At 35.3% G+C, this 26,714-nt stretch overlaps 1 protein-coding gene across 3 annotated transcripts in view; it reads right to left on the minus strand.

Moving 5' to 3' along the window:
* The window catches only part of LARS2 (leucyl-tRNA synthetase 2, mitochondrial), a 122,991-nt gene that overhangs the window by 31,147 nt on the left and 65,130 nt on the right, over nucleotides 1-26,714 (minus strand). For all 3 annotated transcript variants that reach the window (XM_019616577.2, XM_003207241.3, XM_019616578.2), the window contains 8 exons: nucleotides 23,776-23,919; nucleotides 14,611-14,718; nucleotides 13,500-13,659; nucleotides 10,784-10,888; nucleotides 7,714-7,829; nucleotides 6,651-6,934; nucleotides 3,324-3,422; nucleotides 472-609 (listed from right to left, as the gene is read on the minus strand). In XM_019616577.2, coding sequence (XP_019472122.1) covers nucleotides 472-609; nucleotides 3,324-3,422; nucleotides 6,651-6,934; nucleotides 7,714-7,829; nucleotides 10,784-10,888; nucleotides 13,500-13,659; nucleotides 14,611-14,718; nucleotides 23,776-23,919 — 1,154 coding nt within the window. The remainder of the gene's footprint in view (nucleotides 1-471; nucleotides 610-3,323; nucleotides 3,423-6,650; nucleotides 6,935-7,713; nucleotides 7,830-10,783; nucleotides 10,889-13,499; nucleotides 13,660-14,610; nucleotides 14,719-23,775; nucleotides 23,920-26,714) is intronic.

Here is a 26,714-nt window from a genome sequence, read left to right on the forward strand (position 1 = left end):
ACAGTAACTGAATAAAGATTAATTGACAGCAGGAAAAATATACTTATTTTGCTATTATGAACTATTTTGCACAGTTCAGCCCCAAAACTGCAGTGAATTACAAGAATATGTACACATTCTTACACTGAAATTAATGATATTAACATGCAGAAAGTTACCTAATTTTTTAATGAGTACTATTCAGAATGCCAGAAGTTTCTAGCTTATGTAAACTACTGCAGGCTGAAAATCTACAGTAACATTTTATCATTTGCTCTAAGCCAGTTAATATCCACGTAGCAAAAAAAATGCTGTGTATGCATGCATACAGAAAATGCAACAAACTGTAAGAAAAAAAGTAGTTAGCCTAGTAGTTAGGACTGACAAGCAGAAAAATCCAGGTTTATTCAAGGTGATCACAACAGTGTCCAGTAGCACTTCTGCAAAGTATATGAGATCTGAAAGATTTTTATAGAAATATATAAGGCTTACTTGTGTTTGGTCATCTTTAGATCATGGCAAAAATGGCTGAAAAACCTAGCATAGAATAAGTGCATAACTGCGTGCTCCTTGCCTCCGATGTACAAATCCACAGGCATCCAGTAGTCAGCCAAGTCACGATTAAAGGGCCTGAAAAAAAATGCAGAATAACTGGAAAAATACAGCAGGAAAGAGAAAGATCAGCTCTGCTAATGTAGCTCATCACCACTACTTACTGACATCTACACATGTATAATAAAACTTATTTTGCAATCTTTTTAATCTTGTCAGAAATTACATGCTTATTAAATAGAAAAAAATAATTTCCACTGAGAAATGGCTCCACAGAAATATTGTTTTCATACATTTTGAATGTTAACTAAGATTTCACCTATGTCATCTCAGAACATGATGAAAATATTTTCTTGTTCTCTATAGGACTTTATTTGATCAATATCCTGTGGCTAGCATTTATATTGTTCATTATTTACCAACATCAAGTTTTACATAAAAATATATTGCTATGAAAGACAAAAGACAAGCCTGATTAAAAAAATAAACTTTTTTAGTAGAGTTCCGCATTGTTGCCATTAGAGGGCAATGTAGCAGCTTAATACAACACCGCTAAGCATTCAAACAGTCAGATGGGTCATCGTCCTCAAACCTAAGGATGCTCAGTGAATTTACAGGGAATGCTGGTGGTTGTTTGAATTATCTGAGGCCACCTGCATGGTATCCTAGCATTACCTTATACTTTATTAAATATTCGTATATAGACTATTTGTACATTCTTTAACCTATATTTCATGGCTCCATTCTAACAAATTTACTCATTCTGTCTTCTTGTACAATTATTCCAACTGTAATTCTTGTGACAGCAATACCTTATTCCTCACAGATGAGCCCAGACACAAACCACAGATACGAAATTCACACCTTTAGTGCAGCAAGTCTAAATTTAACGTTGTTCACGTGGCTCTGAAATCAACAGAATAATTCTCCCAAATTCTAGGTTGATGAAATGACTTGTAGAAATACAGGTTTAAGCATACATAGCTTAACTGACAAAAACAAAACCAAACAAAACACCCAACAAATAAATTAAGTGGAGGTAGAAATCTAGTACAGAAATCTGAACAAATGCTTTTATTTCAATGTAAAACAGATTTGGTTACACTAAGCTGCTACTTTGGCAGCTGGATATTGCATATGCCCGTTTCATCATCAACTGCTGGAAAATTTCCTCTTGTTCATGCACAATGGCATATTTTAAACTGTCACTGGAGAGAAAGCAGTCTCTGTATTAAGTGATATTATTAACAATAAATTCACACTGTCACTAGAAGATGATCAGTGTGAAGCAGAAGTGTTCACAGAAGACTTTTCTTTAGGTTAACTGAACGCGTGCTGCCAATACAAAAAAATAACTGGCTAAATCACTTGGTATGTAGTATGTACCCAGGCACTGCTCTGGGCAATAAATAAATAGTCAGTCCCCTAAGAGCCTTATATTTGGTAACAATATCTAAGAAATGCAACTCTTTCTGTCAGCATTACAATGCAGTACTGTTCCACTAATTCCTCTTTGGAAAAAAAACAAAAAATAAAAACAAAACAACAACAAAAAAAACCTTGCATATTTTACTCTTATTTCACATAAAATCAGGTAGCCAAACCTGACATTTGAATGGCATTCTTGATGTGACCTTCTCAAAGCATGCAAACTTCATGTATACAAAGACAGTTTACATGGACATCAAGAATACCAAAATGGAAATGTCAACAATTAAAGCAAAGTACACCTTACTAGACTCCTTCACCAACATGAAGCTCATTATCTCCCACAAATTGTCAGGAAGACATACATCATCTAGTAGACACTTTCCATTTATCTGTGCAATAACTGAACAATGTATGAAAAGTAGAAAGATTTGCTACCATCAGACTGCCCTACAGAATGGCTCTCAAAATACTCAAGAGACAGTAATGGACATCCATTTAGCCATGGTAGGTGGCAAACTAATTTGATAGGTGTATGTAAAATGCTTTTGGACAGCTTAGTCAGCCTCTGTGCAGGCTGCTTTAATGCTGGTGAGAGAACACAAGGCAATATCAGCCATACTAATACAGACAGACTATGAAGCAGATAAATGGTTAAATAACTACATCTATCTTCCCACAGTGTCCATGCTGCATTCACTAATACACAGAACATGAAAAATCTCTTTTTATTAATTATGCATTTAGTCAGAGTAGTACAAAGCAGAAGCTTCCTCTTACACCACCTCACTCTGGCTGTATGCATGACAAAGCAGCAAGACTTACTGAAGCTCTAAAAGAAAGGAATTAAGGTGCTATTAAGGTGCCATTCTTGGCAGCTGGAAGTTACACCGTACTATCCCTCCTCCTCCCAGTGGAAAAGAACTACCTGTCTACACACCAGAATACTCAGTGTTCTACTGGGGAGGACAGGCTCAAAGCAACTTACCACAGTCTCAGAGTTGTGGTAGGCTGTCACTCTTGATAGCAATCCTCCTCTAACAACCGTCTTTAGCTCCTTAGCTGAACACTTCCACTATACCCTGGCTCATCCTGCACTTACACACACAGTGTCTACACATACTGCTTTTGTACATCTCCTGGCATAGGAACAACCAAATGCCAGAGTTTTGGAGCAATCCCTAGTCAACCTTTTGTTTTCCTCAGGCCATAGAGCAGACAAAAAATCAGGTTACTGCACAGGTTTAAACTGACTTCTGCAACGGCAGTTAAGCTAGAAGTGCTAGTGGATCCGGCCTGTTTTTTCCTTTATATTCAGTAAGCCAGGCTTGCCCACCAGGCAGCTTTGTATCTGGACCCCTTACCTGACAGTGTTGTGAGGGTCTGTGTATCTCAGGTAATACCAAGCAGAATCCACAAAAGTATCCATGGTATCAATTTCTCTCCTAGCTTCTGCCTTACATCTGAGCAGGAGAGAAAGACAGCAGCTATTGTTAAGGAAGCGTCAACCTTGTCAACAGAATAAACACATATGGAATGGTCATAAAGAAATTCAATTTTAAAACTGAAAGAGTCTGACCACTTTGAAAAGTGATATGTTCAGAAAAACTTCAATGTAAGGAACAGGCGCACACTCTCCTTCCCCTTCCCTCCCAAACAAAACAAAATGCAAAACAAAAGGCTGAGCAGCTGTAAGATGAAGCAACAGCAGACTGTACAGCACATAAAAGTCTTCTCAATCACATATTCCTGTAATTTTTTTAAGAAATGTTATTAAAAAAAAGCAGTCTTATAGCAAAGACAAGAATATTTTGTCATAGGGTTAATGGGTACTGAATATATGTCTCACTAGTTAGGCACCAGCAGACAAACCATGTGAAAAGCAATCAGCAGAAGGAGCAGGTGATTATCTTTACAAAATGTTTTTTTCAGATTCCACTCATAATCTCCAGGAAAAAATAAAATAATTAATTCAATTTCAGCTTTCACTGAGATGCATCAAATCTCTTCCAGAACATGTAGCACATTTAAACTAATAATAATAATATTTATTTATTTTGCAAGGAGTTATACTGACAGCAGTGAGAAATAGTTCTAAAAGATATTCTAGAAGCTCAGGTAATTTTCCTGTAATTTCTCCCAAACAAATAATTTGTTTGTAGGAGTCGATAATCATCAATCATCACATTTAATGAATTGTCATTTGTTGCAAATGATCTCTCTTTACAGCTTGTAATGCTAAAAGAATGAGACTTCTCTAAAACAAAATTTTGCAGCCCATGGCAAACTTGTATGCAATATGCATAATAAATACCTATATGGCTATATGTAACAAACGTATACAATTTATAAATGCATGTAAATTTAATAGAATAGATATGCATAATAAATGAGCTGTTGCTATTTAATTTTTCCAGCTGCATCTTTAGTTAAAATCATCAAGCTTTATGTTTTTGCAGCAACTTGTATCTGCCTTTTTGCCTGATACTTCAGCCTTGCTTTGCTTTGCTTGTCAGGGCAGGTTGATGAGACTATCATCCTTCAGTATTTTCCCCCCCTTTCTCTGCCTCACATCTATCTCTATCAGCAAAATTTTCTTTCTACAGGAATAATGCAGCAAAATAATTTTACTTTTTAATATAGAATAGCCCTTTTATTAAATCATACATATGAGCAGGGACTTCTCCAACATGAAACTGGAAGCAGCAGGGCTTGTCAGTCAAAATCAAGAATACTTTATAGTAATTGAATCACAATTGTATTTGTCTCATGCCTCTGCTGTCTCTGCTGTTGCTCGTACTCTAAATGGACATGGCTCATCAACACAGAAGCAGCATGGGCATCTTTCAAAATTCATACAACAGGCACAATACTGTAATCAGATGATCTTCAGACAACTAACATAATTACCTGAACTTGTATAACAATGAATAACTTAGACATCTCTTTCCACTCGTAATTGCTTACATTATTGTAACTCAGATGTGAGTACTCACAGACTCATATTTTTCCATCTCGCTTTCCTTATTAATTTGAGGTATTAAATGCAATTAATGAGAAAATATCTTATTACTGGAGAGAAGGACTAAAGGAAGGGATGACATAACATCTCAGAGCAAGGGAAAACAGGAGGTATGGAAGACTGTGCACACAAAGGCAATAGATCAAAGGATCTGAAACTGCAGCAGACACAAATGGATGACTGATACTGAAGACAGCTGTCAGTTATGTAAAAATACAAAGCCAAATAAAAGTTAGAATTTAAAAAAAGTTAATTTCAGTAAACCACCACATATTAAAAACTGAGAAATTGATTCTCTACATCATGATCTCCAACTAAACAAATGCCCTTGATTATCTACCTGAAGGTAGGGTGGCCACTATACAGAAGCAATAAAGATTTGCTATACATTAAAATGACATAGTTGCAAAGTTAGCAATGAAACAATACCTGAATTAAACACAGAAAGAAGCCAGGAGCGTAGAAAGTAACTTTCAATTAAATCAGGAAAAAAAATTAGATAAAATTAGGGATTTTAGACCTGTGCATTCCTGGGGACTTGACTAAACCTGAGGATCTTGTTTAGTAAGGCTTCCCTGCAAGAATCACACTTTAAAATAGGTTATTATATGAAATTTTATTAAAGAGGCGTATCTGAGAAGAAATGCTCTGTGCAGAAACATGAAAAGAAACACGTTTGACTTAAAATACATGTTAACAGCAAAGGTCAAAATACACATTTCCAGAGAACCACAGAACTGCTTTGCCTAAGCTACCTAGTTAGTAATGAAAACCATATCAACATTCTACCCTGCAAATGTTGAAGTGAGATGTTGTGAAACTGCTGCATTATCAATGAGAGCCCTACGGCCATTTATGTCTGGTCCTCTTGCCTGGCAGACTGACAACGTACTTTCCATTTGGTCAGTCTGTTAGCAGTAATATTGCATTACATCGCTGATGAAAAACTTCTCTGGGATAACTCATATTCTAAAAGTTCCTTCTGCAAAACATATAGATACATCTCAAAGGACACAGCATTTAAGCAGTCCTCAAGATCAGTCATCTGATTTTCGTGACATATTTCTTGCTACTTAATTTGATCTGTTTCATTTCTTTAACAGTTGGGCTATTACAAATAAATAGTACAACACAGACAAGATGCACATACTTAATATCTCCTTTGATGTCAATTACATGCTGTCATCTGTAACGTACAGTGAATACGATCCTCTGTGGTAAAGAATTATATAGCTGATAAGGTATTCATTTTCTTAATAATAATATATGATGTTAGTTTTCTTACCAAAAGGAAATAATTAAATAAACACCACAAGCTCTATATGAGCTCTGCTGGTGAAAGATAATGGAAATTCTTGCAGTAAATGAAGTGAGAGATACTGTCAAGAAATTGAGGGCATGGACAAAATAATTGTTTTCCCTGTTTTCTTTCTTCCAAATAAGAACGAGGTTTGTTTCAGCTTGTTTATAAAGAAATACCATTGGGTGCCTGTAGCAAATACAGAGTTTTACAGAGTATGAAAGATGAAAAAACAACAACACTGGGTCAGATAAACTATACTTCTGGAATAGTATTCTGTGTCAGAGTGCTAAGTTGTCAACACTTAAAGAAAGAGCACGTGAAACAAGCAATCTCTCCCAGCCTGCAGTACATGCAGTGTTCTCTCACCTTGGACAAGCACAGTTCACCCATTCTGGAACAGTTTCTAAAGGGGATGCTCCCTTCCCTGTAAAAGTGGTTACATTGGGCAGCACCACAGGTAAGTCTTCATAAGGCACTGGAACAGTGCCACATGTTTGGCAGTGGATGACAGGAATAGGTGTTCCCCAGTACCGCTGTCGAGATATTAACCAGTCCCTTAATTTGTCACTCATTAGATCTCCACCTATTCCTTTATTTTTGGCTTGCTGGGTAAGAGCTTTTAAAGCATCTTGTCGAGTCATGCCTGTGAACTGATTAAAAAAAAAAGAGAAACAGAATAACATGGAAAAAAGTCATACATTTTATCAATGAAAATGCAGGAATAGACAAAATTTCACAAAAGTAATTTCAGAAAATTAAAGTTTACGAACCTCACATGAATGTTCTCCATCTCATTTCTTAATATCCTCCTATCCAAGTGACTATTCACATACTAGCTACTTAGTTTATTTAAAGTTTCTTGCTCTAATGATAATGTTCTTGACAGTCTGAATAGAACAGTGCTTAGAAAGATCTCTTCAGCCTTTACAGATGAAATAGATTTATACATTACACACATAACTACATTTACTGCTGATATTTTAATCAACTGCTTTATGCTGAAACTTCCAAAGGTTCACCAACACAAGGTGCAGTCTGAGGAAACGTGAACAGTAAACCATTTTTCTGTGTTCATTTTGGGTTACTGAATTTATTACTCCCAAATGCATCCTAAACATTTAGACCCTACCTTTTATCAAACAGTAGACACAAAGTGCATATTCTACTAAATGCATCTTTCCAACTTGGTCTACTGTATAGCATATCTGCCCACAGCAGGAGGATTGGAACCGGATGGTCTTTAAGGTCCCTTCAAATTCTAACTATTCTGTGATTGTATGACTAAATTCTTAGAAATTTGATAGCATACACATCTACCTCGAGCCTTAAAAAGTAGAAACCTCTTTAATCGTGCAGTATTTGGCACATTCAAGAAAACAGTTTACATTGATATTATAAGTTGGGAAGAACTCCAAACTTGTATACTCACCTCCCCTGAATTAATGACTTTCTCCAAACCATCTGGCAGTTTTTCAATGACTTCAGTGAAAGAAATGCTCAGATTCTTTGCTACTGCAGCATCTTCGGCACTAGTACTAGGAATTCCTAGGGGAAAAAAATATCTGGAATTGACTAACAGGGATATCAATCATCAGTTTGATGATAAAACATTTTATCTCTATGAAATTCTCCGTATAATGATTTATGTTTGCTCAAGAGTTTGAAAATGCAAGAACTGTAAAAATGTTTTTCTGTTCTTTAAGCAGTAAAATTCAAGCAGCAATCATTAAGACACATTTTCTCAGTATTTCAAATGTTAATCAATGTCCTATGCCCGAGCAGGCTGAAAATTAGATAATTCAGAAAGAGGCTAAAAATAAAGCAATACAATTTAGACAAATAATTATTTTTAAACAGTTATATTTACTAGATATAACAAAAATGTATTTAAATAATACAAATTTGAATTCAATTTGCTAATATGACAAACACTAAACAAACAGATTAAACATTCCTCTTGTTTTAATAGTAAATGTCATCTTTTTCTTCTGTAATAGGGTATTAAAATTTACAAGAACTCAGTTGTCTCTAACATTATTATCTTTGAACCCATTAAGAAACACATGATTTGTTGATAGTCTCAATAAAACAATTTGAATAACACCAAATTTCCAAATTTCTATTCAGAATATAGTTTGTGAGAGCACTTCCTATCGTGAAATGAAGTCCTAGAAATCACTGTATTTAAAGCACCTGATGCTTAATCTCTTTTCACATCTCATTATTCAGGTTGGCCACACATCTTGAATACGTGTTCCCCTAACTCACTTCTTTTTATTATAGTAATTCACCAGCATCACAAAATGACATATTATCTTTAAATATTTCTCACTCATATTGATTGATGAGGACATCTTTCCTCTGATTTTGCTGCAGGTATTTTAAAATACATATTTTTTTTCTACTTTGGAGGACTGTCTTTCAGAGTGAGTTAAGAAATGTCTTAACTTCATTATTTCAATATTATTTCAGAATAAATCTGTTAGTATCGGATGTATTATTTCCAAATTGAGATATACTATTCTGAATATCTTTTCCCTTTGAATTTGGTGATAATTCACTTAATATTTTGAACAATCTTGCACAATTATGGTCATCTTTAAAAGACAAAGAAGCTTATTCTAACAATCCAGTGCAAACATCAGGTTGGTGAAAACTGTAATAACTCTCAAGATACTGCTACACAAATTAGAATTATTAACATACAAGCTACTTGATTGAAAACCAGTTTATCAAGCATCTTTCTTTAGGCAGTGAAATGTTTGCTATGGTAAATTCCCAAATATATAAACTCTGTTAATACATAGAAATTTGGAAGCAGAAAACTCAAGAAAACCAAGCAAAGCTCCCCTATGGCATCTAACTCCCTAACTAACAAAAGACAAAATCACTACTTAATCTTTTCCGCAGAAATAAGCTCCAGCAATTTAAAGGCTCTGTTACAGCACAATCTATGTATCCTAATCTGTCAAAGAGCCCTGCAGCCTACAACAGCTGGCGTCACAATATGCTCTACAAGTGGAAAAAAGGATATCCCACTTTTTGGTGTTCCTTCTGCTGAAATGATGATGCTATTAATGTACTTTCACCAAGCTCAATAGCTGGCATCCAGAACTTCCTTCAAAGATCTGGGCTGTTTCCAACAGACATAAGGCCAGAGCACATGCCTGTGAACAAGCTGGAAGCCTTTAATGAAAAATAAGATTAGGTATCTCAACTGTTTGGCTTCTCAAACGCAAGGGAAGGTTCTAGTTTTCAAAAAGAGATTAACTCCTAAAGTGGAAGATGTGGACATATTGTAAGGAAGGTACATAGCCCAAGTGGATGATTTCCATCGGCCCTGTGAGGGTCATCCAAGACATTTCTGCACAATATTCCCAGTAAAAGCAATACTTAGTGGCATGGTACAGAAACCTACGTGGTTCTTCACAATCAGCTGGTTCAGCTGTTGTGCCACAAAAGCCAACACTGGCAGTAGTGTAAAGGAAATAGGACTAGTAGAACCAGGGCAGAAGTAACAACCACAGGGAGGCAATAAAGGAGAGTTAAGGACTTAGGAAGGTAGTGTAATGAGGGGGGGCAAAAACCCAACAGTCAGCGAAAAGCTTGGTGTCTGCTGTTGTTCAAGATAAACCTTGCAGATTAAAATGGACGGAATTAGTAAAACTTAGTGCAATCTCAAATTTTTTACTTAGAACTGTTGTCACATCATCTAAGCACATGTACTTACCTGTCTAGATTGAAGTACTAGGCTTCCTAGGACTAGGCTCCTTCAGGAAAGGAGTAAAAGTGGCTGCTTCATAGGACAACTCTGAGAAGACCATTTCAGTAAATTCAGATTATCCTCTACCAATGCCCTGCTTTCTCTGCTTAAGGAAGGAACCCCAATCTTAAATAAGGAGTTTAAAGTTATGGGAATCACTCCTTTAGAGAAAGGGCCTAAGATAACTGTCCAGGACTACCTGAACAGAATTCTAACCTATTCTGAACTCTTCTTCTGATCTCAACACAAATATTATCAGATTCAACTCAAACTTGGAACTTTTGTATGTTTATTGGGCGAAATCTCTTTGAAACATTTCTCTTTAAATATTCATGTAATTTACATAAATGTATGACAATTTTTTTTTTTTAAAGCAAATAATCTGTCTTGTTTGGACAATATTTATGTCAAACAATGGTACAGTTATGTTTTGATTAAGAACGGTGAGAATCAAATACACATGTCCTATAGGTAATCAGCCCTCCAAAGATATACAGATCCTTAAATTTAGCTCATTAAATGAACTAATTTTATGATATTTCCATTAAGATATATCATCTTGTATATCATTCTCCCAGACAGATTCTACATAGCTATTTTACCCATCCTTCTTCATTAATGAAGAGCAGTAATGAAGAACAGAATTCCAAAGTCCATAAGAGAATCCCTATGTCCAAAGATTTATCACAGAAGCTGAAAGCTACTGTATTCCAGTTACACAATAATTGTTGCATACCTATTTTAGTATCAAGATAATTCTCAAAACTTGTTTTTGCTGAGATTACTACAGGAACCTCTTGATTGGTAAGCAAGTTCACAGCTGTCACAGAAGTAAGTGAGTCTGAAAACAAATGATCATGGTAAGTAACATATGGCAGAAGATATGCTAATAACATTACTTACGATTAAAACTCAGCTTATTTTATACAAGAAATATTATGAATTTTGAAAAGAAGAAAATAAAAAACCTAACTGCATTTCTAAAAAGCTATTAAAACCTTCACTAATTGATACATTTTCATGACTAGAAAACATACCAAACATCTGAATCTGAATAAAAAACTAAGTGAGATTTGGGCTGAAATTAAAAAAAAAAACAACAAAACCCAAGTCCTTGACCAAAACGCAGGCTTGCTTCAAAGTTGTACGAATTTACTAAGTTGTGAATTGCAGAGTCACGAGCATCATTTCAAAATTCAGCAAAACCATTCCGTTATTCAGATGATACAAATGGGGAGCATAGACACACTTATGACTTGCTCTTCTACACAGCAGTGACCAATGTAAGAAGAAAACCTAAATAACTAATTGTATTCACACTGATATTAGAGATAGGCTTATATCAACATCTTGGAATCAAAAGTCTACAGGGAAGACAGAGAAAGAGAATGAAGGGTGAGAACAGTGATAAACTAAATTGTGTTTCTTTGCTGGCCTGGTAAGAAGAAAATCTAATCTGAATAGTCTAAACTGGGGGACTCAAAACCGAGATCTCAATTTGGACACATTTCTAAAATTGTAGTGCCTTCACAGCTTAAAGCAGCTCCCAAACTAATATGTAAAGAGCCATTGCACATCATCTATGCAACAGTAAAGAAAGCCAAAGGCTCTGTGTCAATATGCCTGCTCCTGGTAAGCAGGGTCTCAGGACTTTTAGTGGACAGTATAAAGTATAAAAGGCCTCACTTCTAAGATCTAATTTTAGAGACTTGCATACAGTAGCTGAAATTAATTCTTATTTTGCAGGAATGAGGTACAAAATTGCTGCTTCGGGGATCTGACTCAATTTGATAACAAAAATACAGACCACTATGGAGTTTTCTTTCACCTATCTTTGTGGAAAACCAAAGAAAGTCTGAGGCTTGTACTGCTACGTACAAAGTCTGTTTGAAATAAAATAACAGTACTTTATAGAATAGGCTTACTATACCTCAACTGTCTTTTTAACACAAACAAAATACTTAGTTACTTTGACTACTGTTTTTTAATTTTTCAGGTCTCAATGATATCCCTATACTAGAGAAAATTTCTTATGTTCAAATCATTGCACTTAGCTTTCCTGCTTTGTTTAAAAAAATGTACAGAAGTACTTTCTCTTTTTAAAAACAGCTAAGCAAAAAGCATCATGCACAGGAAGCAGAGTGGGTAGGGCAGTCTGCTCTTAAAAATAACTTCTCTCTCCCACACAGCAATAATTTTGATTTTAAAAAATAAAACCAAAATAATAATTCTCCAGTTTACAAAGATGTTCTTTCTTCTACACACCTGCTCTCATCTTTAGTACAATAGCGATAAAGAAATGAAACTACAGTTACAAATGTAAAAGAATGTATGTTTGGTATTACAATGAGCTAATGAACAATATAGGGGTCATGTCTTTATTTCAGACATCTCACACCGGTAAAACTAGGAGACTTACCACATTCTAAGGTTAAAATATATTTTTCTTGGCTAAAAAATGAGTTTCTGAAAACTGGTTGCTCACTTCTATTTAAATGATAATTGTCTTCACGTAATAGAGAAGGATAGCTCTAATAAAATACAAAGCTATACTCCAAGAGCACAACTGTAAGAACCTTAAGTTAGTTTGGCATATTACATCCTTTTTTTCTCACCTAGAAAACATAAAAACATATCATTCTAATTATTTAAATGAGAATGTACAGTCAAGAAAGAAAGGGCAAGATAGCAACAAAAGGGAAAGAAAGCAAGATTACCTCAGCTAAGGTAATTCTTGTAAATTTCAGGTTTTCCAAACAATAAAGCATAGTAGGTCAAGGATGTTGAGTACAGAGTATGTATGAGGTAGGAACATACAGGAAACCAATTACCACTGATTAATGAAAAGAATTACCACATACAGGAGACCAATTAATACTAGTTAGTGAAAAGAATTACCACTTGATTGTATTTGCATGCCAGGACCTACTATAGGGCTACTCTGAATTTACTTAATTGGAATCTTGCATTAAATGCGGATCTCTACAGCACAGTATTACTTTGCTATATATCAGAATCCACTTTGCTACACAGTAATCATCTGAAGTCCTACATATTCTCTATGCAGGGAATAGATCGTTGCTTGTGCAAGAGCTGGTTCCAGTCTGTGCTAATGACAAATTACCGTATAGCAGTGAGATTTGCAATGTGCTCACAGTCAGATTCTGACTATTCGCTTCTATTATGTGAAGAAACAAGAATCTGTTCCGTTACTTTTATACTGTGAAGTTTTACAGACATTATAAGGAGTAAGAATTCAAGCATAGCTACTGTTACCATATCCGAAGTCAAGACAGGCTTTTGTGATACTATCTGACATGTACAAAAGATCAAAAGGAAATGTTCCCTCTCAACAGGAACAGTTTATGCTCAGCTGGACTCATATTTTCTGAAGATCATTCTCTAAGATTGATACTCTTTTGTAACAAGGTGCAGAATGAGAAAAATATCACCTTTCCCTGGGATGAACTCCCTCTGAAAGACTTCCTTCAGACTGCTATTTCCATGCAGCAGTCTATGACTCGGTAAGATATATAAATGGGAAGCTCCATAAATGGCTTCAGGAGTGTAGGTGTAAGCAGCCAGCTTCTCTCCCGATACTTCACCATTAACCTGAAAAAGAATCAAAAATGTCCCAGGTGTTTTCTTCTCCATTAGAAGTACAGTGGTTTTAAATTTCCCTTCCTACTTCTGCAAATAACTAATTTACAATACCCTATAGAAATATGCAATTCTAAACAACAAAGCCAGACACATTCCTACTACATGGCGTTTCCAGAATCAAATTCTGACAAAATTTACTTCTAAGACATTGAGAATGTTGCTTTTATAATTTATTTAAATATAAGTAAAATAAACATTGTAAAATCGTGTGTAATATTTCATGGTACTATTGAGCCAGACTCAATCCCTGATTAAGTCTTTCTATTCACTTTTAATGTATACCCCCTGTTTCTGACAAATGGCAATGGCCAAGCTCACCTAAATGAGATGCTGCTTCTGAAATTTAAAGAGAATTTTAGACTTTCTCAGCTTCTAGGCTTTCTACTACACTTCTTTGATGAAGTCCATGTTGCAACTCGTACAGGAAAAGATTTATAAAAGCTGGAAAAGGTGGCACTACGTTAAAGCAACTGGACACAGAATGTGAGTGATAAACCCTGAGGGCTGCTTAAAAATCACTGCACTCATATGTTCCATGTGAATTAACTGTGGAGTGTATGGTGGTCTCAGAAGGAGATTCTTCTACAGCAGGTTTTGATGCACATTTTCAGAAATAATTGATAAAAATACAACTTAGTAGCTGGCGTGTATTTTTGTACTAATACAGACAGTTTTCATCCAATTTTTCAGCTGAACACACAAATGCTTTCCTAAGCAAGACAACAAGAAATATCACTTCAACAAACGTTCTTCAGGAATCAGTGCAGGTCTGGGCATGAGCATATAATATTATCCTTTTGTAGGTTTCAAGGTTTTTATGTCTGAAAATCCATCCCATCATGCGTTTCAGGGGTTGTATTCAATATAGCCAAGACAGCAGTATTGAAATTTCTGACTCACCTTCAGCAAGAAGTCAAGAGAGCATCCAACACAATCACCTATCCAATTTGCTTGCATTTCTTTTATACCATACCACTCAGGGAGGTCAGACAAAGCATCAAACATAGCCTGATGCAATAAAAGAAAAAAATATGATGTTCAGCTCTTACAAGCATGCAAATTAAGATTATGGGTTTAATTATAACTAACAGAAAAACAATGCAGTGCTGGTAAAAGACAAGAAGAGATATTTTTATACTGACTCAAATTAATCTCTTTCAGAGAAAAACTAACATGGCACACGTGAGAGGTACAATGTGTCCAACAGATATCCTATTGTTACTAAAAGAGGATATGACTTTGAACAGACTGAACCTCAAACACAGAACCCTTGAGTGAAAATAGACACAGAAAATATTCCTAATGGGTGTAAATTGTAAGAACTGTGAGCAACCTAATTAGCTGAACACAACTACAGATACATAAGATATGTGCTTGCAGGTATAATGGCTACAAATGGATTAGTTGTTCAAGACAACAAGAGATGGCAGTCAGAAAAAAGACATTTATACATCCTAAAATTTTCAAGCTCTGACTTAAAATGGCAAGATGTTTTCCAGCTATCTATCCACTTTTAAATACTTTTTACTCATCTTTTCTTGAGCACAGTAGGCTCTGAAACTGAGGAGGATCTTCAGGATGATGTGATGTTGTACAAATAAGAAATCAAGCCATAATAATAAGGATTTACATTACATTCAAAATATGGCTATATTAGAACAGCTTTGAAATACAGAGTAGAGAAAATGAAAAGTTGGCTCCTTTGTTCGCTAGAATGTTCCACAGCCAGACCTGTAAAGTCTGTGACCATCTGCACTCAGCAAATACAGATCCATACATTCACGTGCTTTCTAATATACGGTATGGAAGCATGATGAACTACTCCAACTAGTACTTGCCTAAAGAATTTGAGCCAGTATGTTTTTAGGAAAAGAAATCCATAGAAAATCAAAGAAGAGGTACAAAGGGTTGGATAACTTAAAGTTCATCTCAATTTTCACTTCAAAGCACTTGAAATTTTTGTTATGAATACTCCATAAATGTCCCAAATCTTTCCTTCGGCAGAAGTACAGCCAGAGGCATGAGTCACTAGGACAGATGGTAGATATGTTGAACAATTACAGTTAAAATCTCAGAATAAGGCAACATGTTGAGGATTTTTTTCATTAGTTGTGACTCCAACATCAAACATACATGCTCTTTATTGTCTCATTAACAGCTAGCAACCCACAAAGATGGACACTACGTACTACATGCTGCTCAAATTAAATTGTTGGAAGGAGGATAATTAGAGAATATAAAATTCATATTAGTAAAATGAGATGCATAAAAGATGTTAAAAGGATTGCATTCTAGTTAATACTCTGTTGCATACCCATCACTCAAAGTAAAATAAAGGACATATGCTTCATAAAACATACTATTACATCATCATTTGGGATTAATATAGCTTTCTACATCCTTAAGAATCAAATTCCTTCTCTGATGGTTTATAAATAAAAGTATGGTAAAGTTTTGGAAGGTTTTTAATCACACAGTAACCTTAATGAGCTTTAGTTCACAATTGCAAGTGTACTGAATGACAAAGATTGCCTAAATCTCCTTATTTCATTAATTTCAAGGTCCCAGAGACAACTGAGATTTATTTGCTGCGAATAATCCATGTATAAATATATCTGCCAAACAATAAGAAATATCTGGTTATATATACTATACTTGGAGACATTCTTCGGAAGAACTTTATGCAATTTAGAAAGTATGAAATTGGGCCAATACACAGAACTGGTTGGACACACTAAGCAGACTTTTATAAAATCTCTACTTGGATATCCTTCCTAATCTACATTTCATTTTTGCTGGCAGACACGCTGAAGTGTGCATGTGCTCTACTGAAGCTGTATGGTCTATAATTGTTTGCCAGAAAAACTGCCTGGATTTTTCACTGTAGGATTATTACATCAAGATCCTTAATACCACTGTGTTAACCATTTTAACTCTATTTAGCAAGCCTGATTAGAAGCTATAGGCTATAGTTTGCCTGAGCCCAATTATTCTCTTCATAATGCATTTCTGTTCTTCAAGGCTCCTACATCTTCAAGAAAGACTGACTTAGGTACTGGAGAAGCTGAAGGTAAACTAACGCTCCACAGGACTATTTTATTCTTTCTAAGCAACTAGAAAATTCTGGTGTAGCTATAAGATGAAAGTCAACCAGTACAGATGATCAGAGTCATAAAATCAAGAGAAGCTCGCTGTGAATTCATCATGGATAATGGTGGCCAAGTCTAAAACTAGAAATAAGGCATCCTATCCTGAATGTAGATAACCAATTTCACATACCCCACTGTTAGGTCAGTTGAAGATTTATTGAGAAACAACTTTTAGCTGTTTAGTAATCTTCAGACAAAAGAGAAAACACTAAATCAAACAATAGAAATGTTTTATAATTTCCCAAGAGTATCTAATTTCCTAAAAGTTCCCCTGCTCGTAGTTCAAAAAGGGTGAATTCTGATCAGCACCTAAAAAATTCACTTTCTAACTCTGGGAAATAAAAATTTCAGTGTGAGCAATGCCTTCCATTAATTTCATACTGAATAAGAGTATTTAAGAGTATTCCAGCTTCTCTGTGGTAATAAATGCAATAAAATGAAACACTAGATATAAACTTTAAAGCTAAAAATTTACTATGCTTTCAGTGAATTCACTCTAATGAAGTTTCACAAATTCACTTCTTAACTGAAGCTTCTTAAATGAACAGTAAAAAAATGTCATAGAAGGTTTAATTTCAAAAGCACTTAATTAAATAGCAAAACAAAACTGTCTTTTACTAAACAAAATTAAAATTAAAAGCAGAAGCATTTTTTTCTAAGGAAAAGTAGGAAAAAATTAAAGATGTCTGGATTAAAACAAAATTATTCACTTCATTCGACCAAGTTCCCAAAAGAGCTTTTCCAAATATAAACTAAAGATTACACAGAATCATTTAATAAAATGCAATATACTAACTAAAGTACAGGAAATTAAATTTAAGATGCCCACTACTTTATTTTGCATTCTCTTGCACGGTTCCAGTTGTGATTATATGGTACAGCTTCTGTTGGTAGTTTTAAATCTCTTCTTGTTCTGTTTTTTTTTGGTTGGTGGTGTTGGGTTTTTTTAGTTGGTTGTTTTCTTTCTATCTTCAGTAGTTACTCTCTGTAATGTCATAGGTCACTCTCAACTCTTACTTCCCAGGTGTGAAGTATAGTGAAAACATATATAAAGGAGTAATAACACAGATACTATGTTTGATTCCAGTCCTCCCTTCTGCATGTCTGAACTGTCAGCAGTTTTTCTCTTATATAATCCATGGTCAACAAACATCTCTGGTTTGACTACATGTAGCTGAGACAAATAACTGACATCTCAAATACCAAAAATAAGGCCAGGGTTCTCTTCTACAGTTCTTCTCAGCCTCACTGTAGCAATGCCTAAGTGAAAACATTCTCTTTCCAGCACAGCAAAGTGTATCTTTGGGGGGAAAAAAAAAGAATAAATGATTCTGTAAATATAAAAGCTCTTTAAAAGAATTGCTATCATTTTTAGTAGTACTTAGCTCTTACTGTTTGCATTAATCTCATACCAAAAGGAAATTAAATTCATATTACTGTAGCACTATGTGATACGCTGCATTTGTACTAGAGTGAAAGCACAGCCTGGCCCAGAAATCCACACAACACTTTCCTGTCTTGCCAAGCAAACAAAACAGGTGTCATTTCTTTATTAACGAAGCACTAAGAGATGGAGCTCTTGGTCCCTGGCCAAGAGAGCTCTCAGCATGACTAAAGGGGAAGAGTTTCAAAGCAAGTTTTATCAAGCCCATTCTGATAGAAGTAGAAAACTGTGAGCCAGACTCCAAGTACAGGAAGTGAAAAATCACACATCCAGCATGAAGAACTAAGGAGCCAGCATTCCTCATCACGATGAGGCATTACCTCTCACTGTGAAATGCAAAGTACTGACAATATTCTTAACATTCTAAAATGCAGTACTTCAGTTTCATTACAGGGTAAAAAAGTAACCATTTTAATAACACAGGAAAAAAACAAAAAGCAAGAAAATCAAGTAAAAGACTATTATGTAAAAATTCAAATTATATTCAGACCAAAGAGGCTGTCAGATGAAGTGGTAACAGAAAAAAAAGCTGGAAAAGAACTAATAGATCTTCTGGTGTTATACACTTACAGAAAGTGAGAAGGATTTGTCTCTACAGGCCTGCACAAATTGAATAATGAAGAAAAGACTGCTGTATGGCAACTATAAAAATTTAGGCAGAAATTTATAGGCCTTGTCTATTTTCCCCAGTATTTAAACTATCTTCATGCTGTGCAAAATGGGAGAAGATTGAAGGCAAAACATGAAGTTTCAAAGTTGCTCCTACTTTATTTATTTATTTTTAGTATTCTCTAGTTATTTCAATCATTCAATTTTTTAAATTGCTTTTGAAAATTCCAGAAATTTTGGTAAAATATAAAAAGATGCATTGTATGCAATTAATTTTGGAAGAACAGGTGCAATGCAAACACTGACCCCACAAGTTCTGATTTGTGGACTACGCTGACTGTGCTTTAAAGAAATCACCACCACAGTAATAACAATTTACAGATACACAGGGAACATGCTAACATTTCCAGATCGATTTTTCCAATGAATCTGCCTACAGATTCAGCTGGGTAACCATAGCAACTAAATGTTTTAGCTTAAAACATTTTAAACGCACAGACAACAATTTGAATAATAATGCCATCGCAGTTAAGGCATTGTAATTTTATCAAAGAAGTCTGTCAAAAGAAAAAAAGGACAAATAAAACGTCCTTTGAAAATCCATCCAAGCCGCTAGACCTTTTTAGATCTAAAATTTAAAGATTTAAAAAATGGGTCACGATTACTCTGTAACTTTAGGTAACTAAAATACTTCCTGCTAAATGTTTAAAGAATGGTCAGTACTTACGCCCTTTGAAAAAAAACCACACTGCCAATGGTACGTTATGTGACTAAATGCTGCTTTGTCTGTTTGCATTTTTTGTTTCAAAGAAGGACTAGGAACAGGTGCAGAAAAAATAAAGAATTCAAAGCAAATCCACAGAAGGTGGTTCCTTTGGACGCAACAGGAATCTAAGATACTGTGTGCATATAAATTAAACACAGACTACTGCAAGCACAGAAAATGATTTCACCACCCATCACTGATCAGGTAGTGCCTTGTTGCTACCTGAGTAGTAAATAAAGCATGCAGATGAAGACTAATGTTCACAGAATTTATTTTTATTAAGGTTGGGAGACAGAGGGAAAAAAAACAGGAAAGACAAATGGGTGAAAGAGAAACACAGATGGCTAGAAAGATCATCAATACGCAATATAAATAGGTTGTATAGTTACATCAAGATAATTTGTGGATGCTCCAAATAGAAAATAAATTGGAGGCATCCATATCATTCACTTACTATTGCTAGCTGGTAATTTGCATGAAGAACTAAAGAATAACAGACTCATTAAATATATTTTAAATGGATCCCTGTCTACAAAAAATGGTTACAGTATAAAGACTTATATTTTCCTCTAATCCATAAGGGTAAGGTGTCACATACCAGAAATAAAGCATTTTTCAATGTGCTGTCTCACTGTGTTAAGTTAAAGAAAATCCAGGGATAACTTCTGGAACAAACAAGTGCTTTGCAGAGAGCCTTGCTGCAGGAAAAGGTCAAGAAAGGTGGAGCTTTCTGGCATTTGGTCCTAAATTTCTGTAAACTTTTCTAAAGGAATAGTAGTCACCACTGCAGGTGCAAGCTAAAGGTGAGCAGAGTCACCTCATGGCTCTGCCATGAGGTACCAAAACCACATTAAAGCATCACTGGAGAAAGAGGAAGGGGAAAGTAGTGCACACTAAAAAATTACTAACCGTCTGAATCCAAAAGTAACTAACGTGGAGAACAAATACAAATCTTCCCCCAGAGGTGCAAGGATTAAATTGCTGTCTGCTAATCTCTTTGCATCTCCCATTTTAAAATTTCAGAATAAAAAGTAGTGAAACTTCTGTAGATACAACTCACTGAAAGCCTGATCCACTTAGCCCCACATTACTAGCTTTACAAAAAGATAGTAAGAACATCTTACAGAAGGAACAAATCTTTGCTGTGTCAATGAATTTGTTCAAGCTGTGAGATATAGGAAATACAGGGGCAGGTGAGTACTGATAGGAATTCTGGCAGCATGGCTCAAAGATCTAGAGGCTAGTCTACTGACAGAAATTGTAGGTCTTCAGATCAGAATGATCTGGACATCATCAATCTGGAACCGCCTTGCTTTAGCCTTATGGTCACTCTGAAAAGAAGCAGAAATGCACAGAGGTATACCAAACAATTGGAAAAGAAATGGGAAATGAAGATCTCAAGCCCAGACAAAGTCTAGAAGGCTGAATTTCTATTTCTGCATTGGTTTTTGTTTTTTGTTCTTTGAGACAAAAAGATTAACCATAGAAAATGACTAGTCCCATTAAAGATAATCTTTATAATGTCCTCTCAGATTTCCCTCTTACAGCAGCATGGCATATTAAGTACGACAAGTAATCATCACAATCTCAGGCCAGCTTGTATAAAAACGCTTTCTGTTATTGCAGTATGCTGGAGTATGAAGGCTCACTTCAGGTTCCTGAAAATAACTGCAGGAAAGTTACTATATACATATTAATTCTGAGCTCCAAACAACTGAAGGGAAAAAAAAAAGGGGAAATGATTCTATAAAGAACCTGCTATTTTTCTAAAGAGGTATATTCATTGATAAACTGTCAGGTAAAGATCAAAAACTATTTGTTCTACTCATTTATGATTAGAAGCATATGTACCCAGAGTTTCTGAACATTAAAAAAAAGGAAGTTGTACTGGTAGTAGTTCTCATCCATGATGTAAGCCAAGTAAATCACTTTACGCAGATGAGTGCCTTCAGGAACAACAAAGACAACAAATAACGCCCCCATCAGAAGTGAAGGTATTCTCATCACTAATGTTATCATCCTAAAATCATTTAGGTGTTAAAAATGTTTAGCTTTAGTTTAGGACTAGTCATATAAAAGCCCCTTGAAAAGTACTTGGAGTGACTACTGTAAGGAATAAGTGTGTGGAAAGTTGAGTTTTGGGGAAAATTAGTCAATGTATTCAGATAGAGGAGTCAAAGTCATAGCATATAAAATCTGTGATACGGCATTCTCTCTTGAGATGCTACTGTGAAGCTTCCTGGTTATGTCAGTGTGGACACACTGTCTCTAAGAGACTGAAGTATCTCGTCAGTGATAGCTCAGAGACCGTCTTCCTCACATGGGCAATCTCCAGTTGCAGTTTGCAGTTCACAGGCCATTCAGAAGGTAAGACACAATGTACCATATTAGCTAGTCATTTGCAACTTGAAAGAAAAAAATAAGTAATAAAAACCAAAATTTCTTTATCTTAATCTTCTGAGCTGTGAAACCCATCTAATATCAGTTATTGGATAAAAAAAAAAATTCCCCTGAACAACCAAATGTACAAAACCCTTGCCAAAAGAAACAGAGTGAGACTGTTTAAAGTGTGCCAGGACCATGCAAAAAAATGGAAAAGTGAGTGAAGAGGAAAATCCAAACCACCTGCTAGTAACTGGCAGCATCTGTCATTACACTGAGAAGCAGTAGTACATGAAGGCAATGCTTGCCAAAGCACTTGAGCTGAGAGCAGGATGGCATAATTCATTGACTTATTTGTATGAACTACAGAATATTAATCAAGCACAGAACAAACTTTTGGGAAGCTTTATAGAGATCCATAGAATACTCACTGTCCTCTAGATTAATGTTTAAAGGTTTGGTGGAGGTTGACTCAAACATTTATCCCTAAATAAGAAATAGAAGCACCTCTCACTCATGATGAGATGTTAAGCAGCTTTTCTGCACCATAACCCTCTATCTTCTAATAGGTAGGGCATACAGTAGTCTCTTGAGATGTTTTGCAGGGAGGTAAATGGTTGTGGATATTAAAGGTCCTTAGCTTTTAGTAAAGCCTACTTACTGGATAATGAAATCTGGAAGACCTGATCATTCACTGAGCTTATGTCTTACCTACAATTGTATTTCTTAACTTAGAGACTAAAGCAAAAAGGTAGATCTTCCTCCCTAGAGAAGGGTGGATGAGCGAAAGGTAATAATCCTGTAAACCAAAAGTGTTTTAAGGTTACTGAAAGGTTTCCACTTCAAGGTTGAGTTCTTTTTAGTAGAAATTTAAGGCTGATTCACCTCTCTCAGTGGGAAATAAAAGTCCAGTAATTTGGTCAAGCAGGGATGCAACCCAGAAATATCAGTCATTACTTTCTATAACTTCTATAAAGACAACAGACAAAAAATGTATTTGTCAGAGTAGAAACTCTGGAGAACTTCCAGCCTCAAACTGAGGCAAACAGTAAGTTGGGGCAGACCCTGAAACATGACAGTGATCATGAAATCTGACAAAAAGAGCACTAATAAAGAGCTCAGAACCTTGTGATCATTTTGTGATTGTGCAGACATGTTCAATTTTTCCTTCAACTACAGCAATTGTTCCCCCCTTACTGCCAGAACAATCAGAAAAAGTACATCTCAACTATCCTCTTTGCACATAGAGAATCAATGGATCAGGCATGAAATCTAAGGTTTTCTCTTGATTATGAACGGACTCGACATGCATTCTTCCTAAAAGATGGTAGAATTTAGGTCTCTTGAATATGGAGCTTTATTAAAGATTAATTTTTAATATTTTATTGGATATAACTTGCTCAATCTATACTTGAGGTCCCAAAACACAGAGCACTCGAATGGAATAAAGTTTTCATCCAGATAAAAGAGGAAGTTGACACTTTTTTTTTTTTAAGAACTCATAAATGTGGAAGATATGCTGTACGTTGCAGTCCAAATTTGAGCTCACAACAAAAAACACACATGAAAAGGGACAAATCACATATATTATTATATAATTACATATTATGCAAACATGTAGACATAAAAGACCACATTCAGCTTAATAAATATTTCTGGGAAAAGAGTCATCTCCTTAAATGCTACCATAAATTCCAAAAGCAGTATCCTCATACCTTTGCATACGCAGTAGTTTTAATGAACCATTGTTTGAGGTACTTCTGTTCCACTTTTGCTCCCGAACGCCACGAACAACCATTGTCATCCACCTGTTCATTAGCTAGAACGGTTTGATCTACTGGATCCCAATTGACCAAGGCCTGAAATCATTTCAGGAAAAAAATATTTTAAGCAGCTATTTCAAAAACAGAATCTTACTTTTTAGATAACTAAGGATTATCCAGAAACATTTTTTGGGCTCCTATTTTCTACACTTTTATAACATCCATTTGCATCAGAAATACAGACTCAAGTGAGCATATTTTGAATGTTCAAAAGAAAAAAGCAGTTTGCAGCATTTGCCTGGTTTGATAGCTAAGTGTTCCAATTTCCAATACTGCAAATTACAGTTTGATGCTTAAAAGTTGTCCACCACTAATCCAAAGGTGTTGAGAGTGAGACTGAAGGGGATAGATGACTGAGGATATACAATATGAGAGGAGATTGTCACACAGAAGTATTATATTGAAGTGAAAGACTTGTTATTTTCCACACATTTCTTGTCAGTTGTGTGAATTACTTTTGCCATCATCTTTCCTACCAGTTACCAACACAAATGTATTAAAGAAAATTTAAAGTGAAATGAATACTAGTGTTGTATTCAGACACGGTGGGGAGAGAGTAAAGGCAAAACCTCCCCCTCGCAGTACTAAGCAAGTTAGCTGATCATTTATGATAAAGGGTGTAAGATCACACACAAAAATCCTAAGAGACTGTAACAGTCATTCCAGAAGTAGCATCAATGACAGACACTAACTAGAAAAAATGAACAGATAGAAGTGATGGTCTATTAAACTGAGTTTTACTACTATTTGAACAAAATCAAAGTTAAATCAGCTTAAATAAAAAGCACTACACATTATTTAAAATGTTTACATTCTTTGGGTACTGGGAGAACTTACTAACTCAACCTATCCACATTCTCTGCTTTTGTATTATTCACATTTCATCCATCACTGACGACCTTCTGAAATGTCAGTTTCCAAACTGATAATGCTTAATTGTAGTTATGCTGTGTATTCTTAGAAAAAGTAAATACAACAATCACTTTACAAACATTTTGGTGAGCACAGAAACAAAAACAGATGTACAGACCCTATCCTTCTGAGGAATGCTGTTGCTATTTTTGTTATCAGTATAGCTTACACTCATTTACACAAAATTCATTATGAAAGAAAGAATTAAAGTCATTTTTTTATAAAAATGAAGTCATCTTCAAATCAAGCTTGAATGAATTCAACATATCACTGGAATTTGAATTTGTCTACCTTCGATCTGTTTCCTATCAATAACATTATACAGTCTTTACAATAGCCTTCAAAAAGTTTATTGGGAAATTATAAGTGATCAATATATTCTGCTATTGTAGACCTATTTTATAACTTTCAGAACACAAGCTTTTTTTCAGTAATGATGCAACACATTATGAAGTTGGCTTTAAAGTTACAATCTTATTCATAAAGATCTAAAAAATATCATGCTAAGTTAAAATAACATCAGGAAGTAATAAAATGTCAGCTGCATGAGGTAATATCAGCATTTGCTTGTATTAAGTTGGTTATGACTAATAGTTGAAAAAAAAAAAAGCTTTTGTTTTGATATTAGGTAAACTTGTGATAACTCTGGAAATTAACCAAACTGATTTATGCAAGTATAATTATTTAGCATGACATATTCTCATGATTCATAATAGCAAAATTTATCTAGAGAGATTAATCCAAAGCATAAAGCAAATACACATGTAAGAAATGCACAGCTGAATGGTCTTACCATGAACTTTTAGGCTTGCATTTTGGTCCTTCCATCTCTCAGAGCCTTCTGACTAATATTCAAAACCTGGATATTAAATTAAAACCTTAGATCCTACTTGTACTTCACAGAGGCAACTTTGTGAAAACAACAGCCTCAAATGGTAGCTCCAGGAAGTACCTAGATTTCACCAATGCAACGAGAGCACAGCGTGAGAGTGCACATCTCACACAACTTATTTACATCTGCTCTCTACACCAGGTCACAAGCTTTTAAGATAGAATTCATCTCATCTAACCTCAGATGTCAGAACCCCAGACAGCATAAGTATCATCTCCAGGTTTGGTGACTATGGTACTGGACTGCAGGTACCTAATCAAAATAATCAATACAGTCTAGACAGCAATTCATCTCAAATGAAATGAGACACACTTGGCCAAGACAATAATCTCTACAGTATATTGATCAGATCTGTACTGTAGGAAGAAGGAGAGTATTTTGCTGTGGTGAATTAAGACACACAGTCTCCAGAAGCTGCAGCACCCAGACAGGCATCGTTAACTCTCACTAAGTCCAGCTCCCAGACACCCTGAACCTGTTTCCCAGCCAGAGCAATTTCTTGCCAGGTACGCATACTCCTGGAGTGCTAACCACACTAACACTTGACACGTATCATTCTTATCTCCATAGTAAGGCTATGAATTATCTCCTCACGCCTAAAAGAAATTGTAAAACAGGAGGCTTCAAGCTGTGCAAAAGTACTGCCTAATGTATATTGCAGGTATGCTGAGGACACAGAATGATGTATGATTCAAGGACACATGACAGCTTGAAGAGACCAAGGGTTACGGGCTATATCTCTGCCATCTGTTTTCTGCCAAAAAGCTACCGGTTTATATTCAACAGAGATTACATCCCCTACAGGTTGGCAGATGCTGATTTTAAGTCCTCAAAGCACATCCAATCACTGGTACTCAAACACCACCAAAAACCCTCAACAACGGGAGCCTGCATGGAAAACTGCTTTTGTGTATCTCCTAAAGAAGCTGCAAGCCTTGAGCTTTTCAGATTCACCTCAAAACATATATATCTATAGATAAAAGAATGTAAATCCTAGCTTTTTGATAACAAACTTATTTTTATTACA

The sequence above is a fragment of the Meleagris gallopavo genome, chromosome 6 (genome assembly GCF_000146605.3).
Source record: "Meleagris gallopavo isolate NT-WF06-2002-E0010 breed Aviagen turkey brand Nicholas breeding stock chromosome 6, Turkey_5.1, whole genome shotgun sequence".
Taxonomy (NCBI): domain Eukaryota; kingdom Metazoa; phylum Chordata; class Aves; order Galliformes; family Phasianidae; genus Meleagris; species Meleagris gallopavo.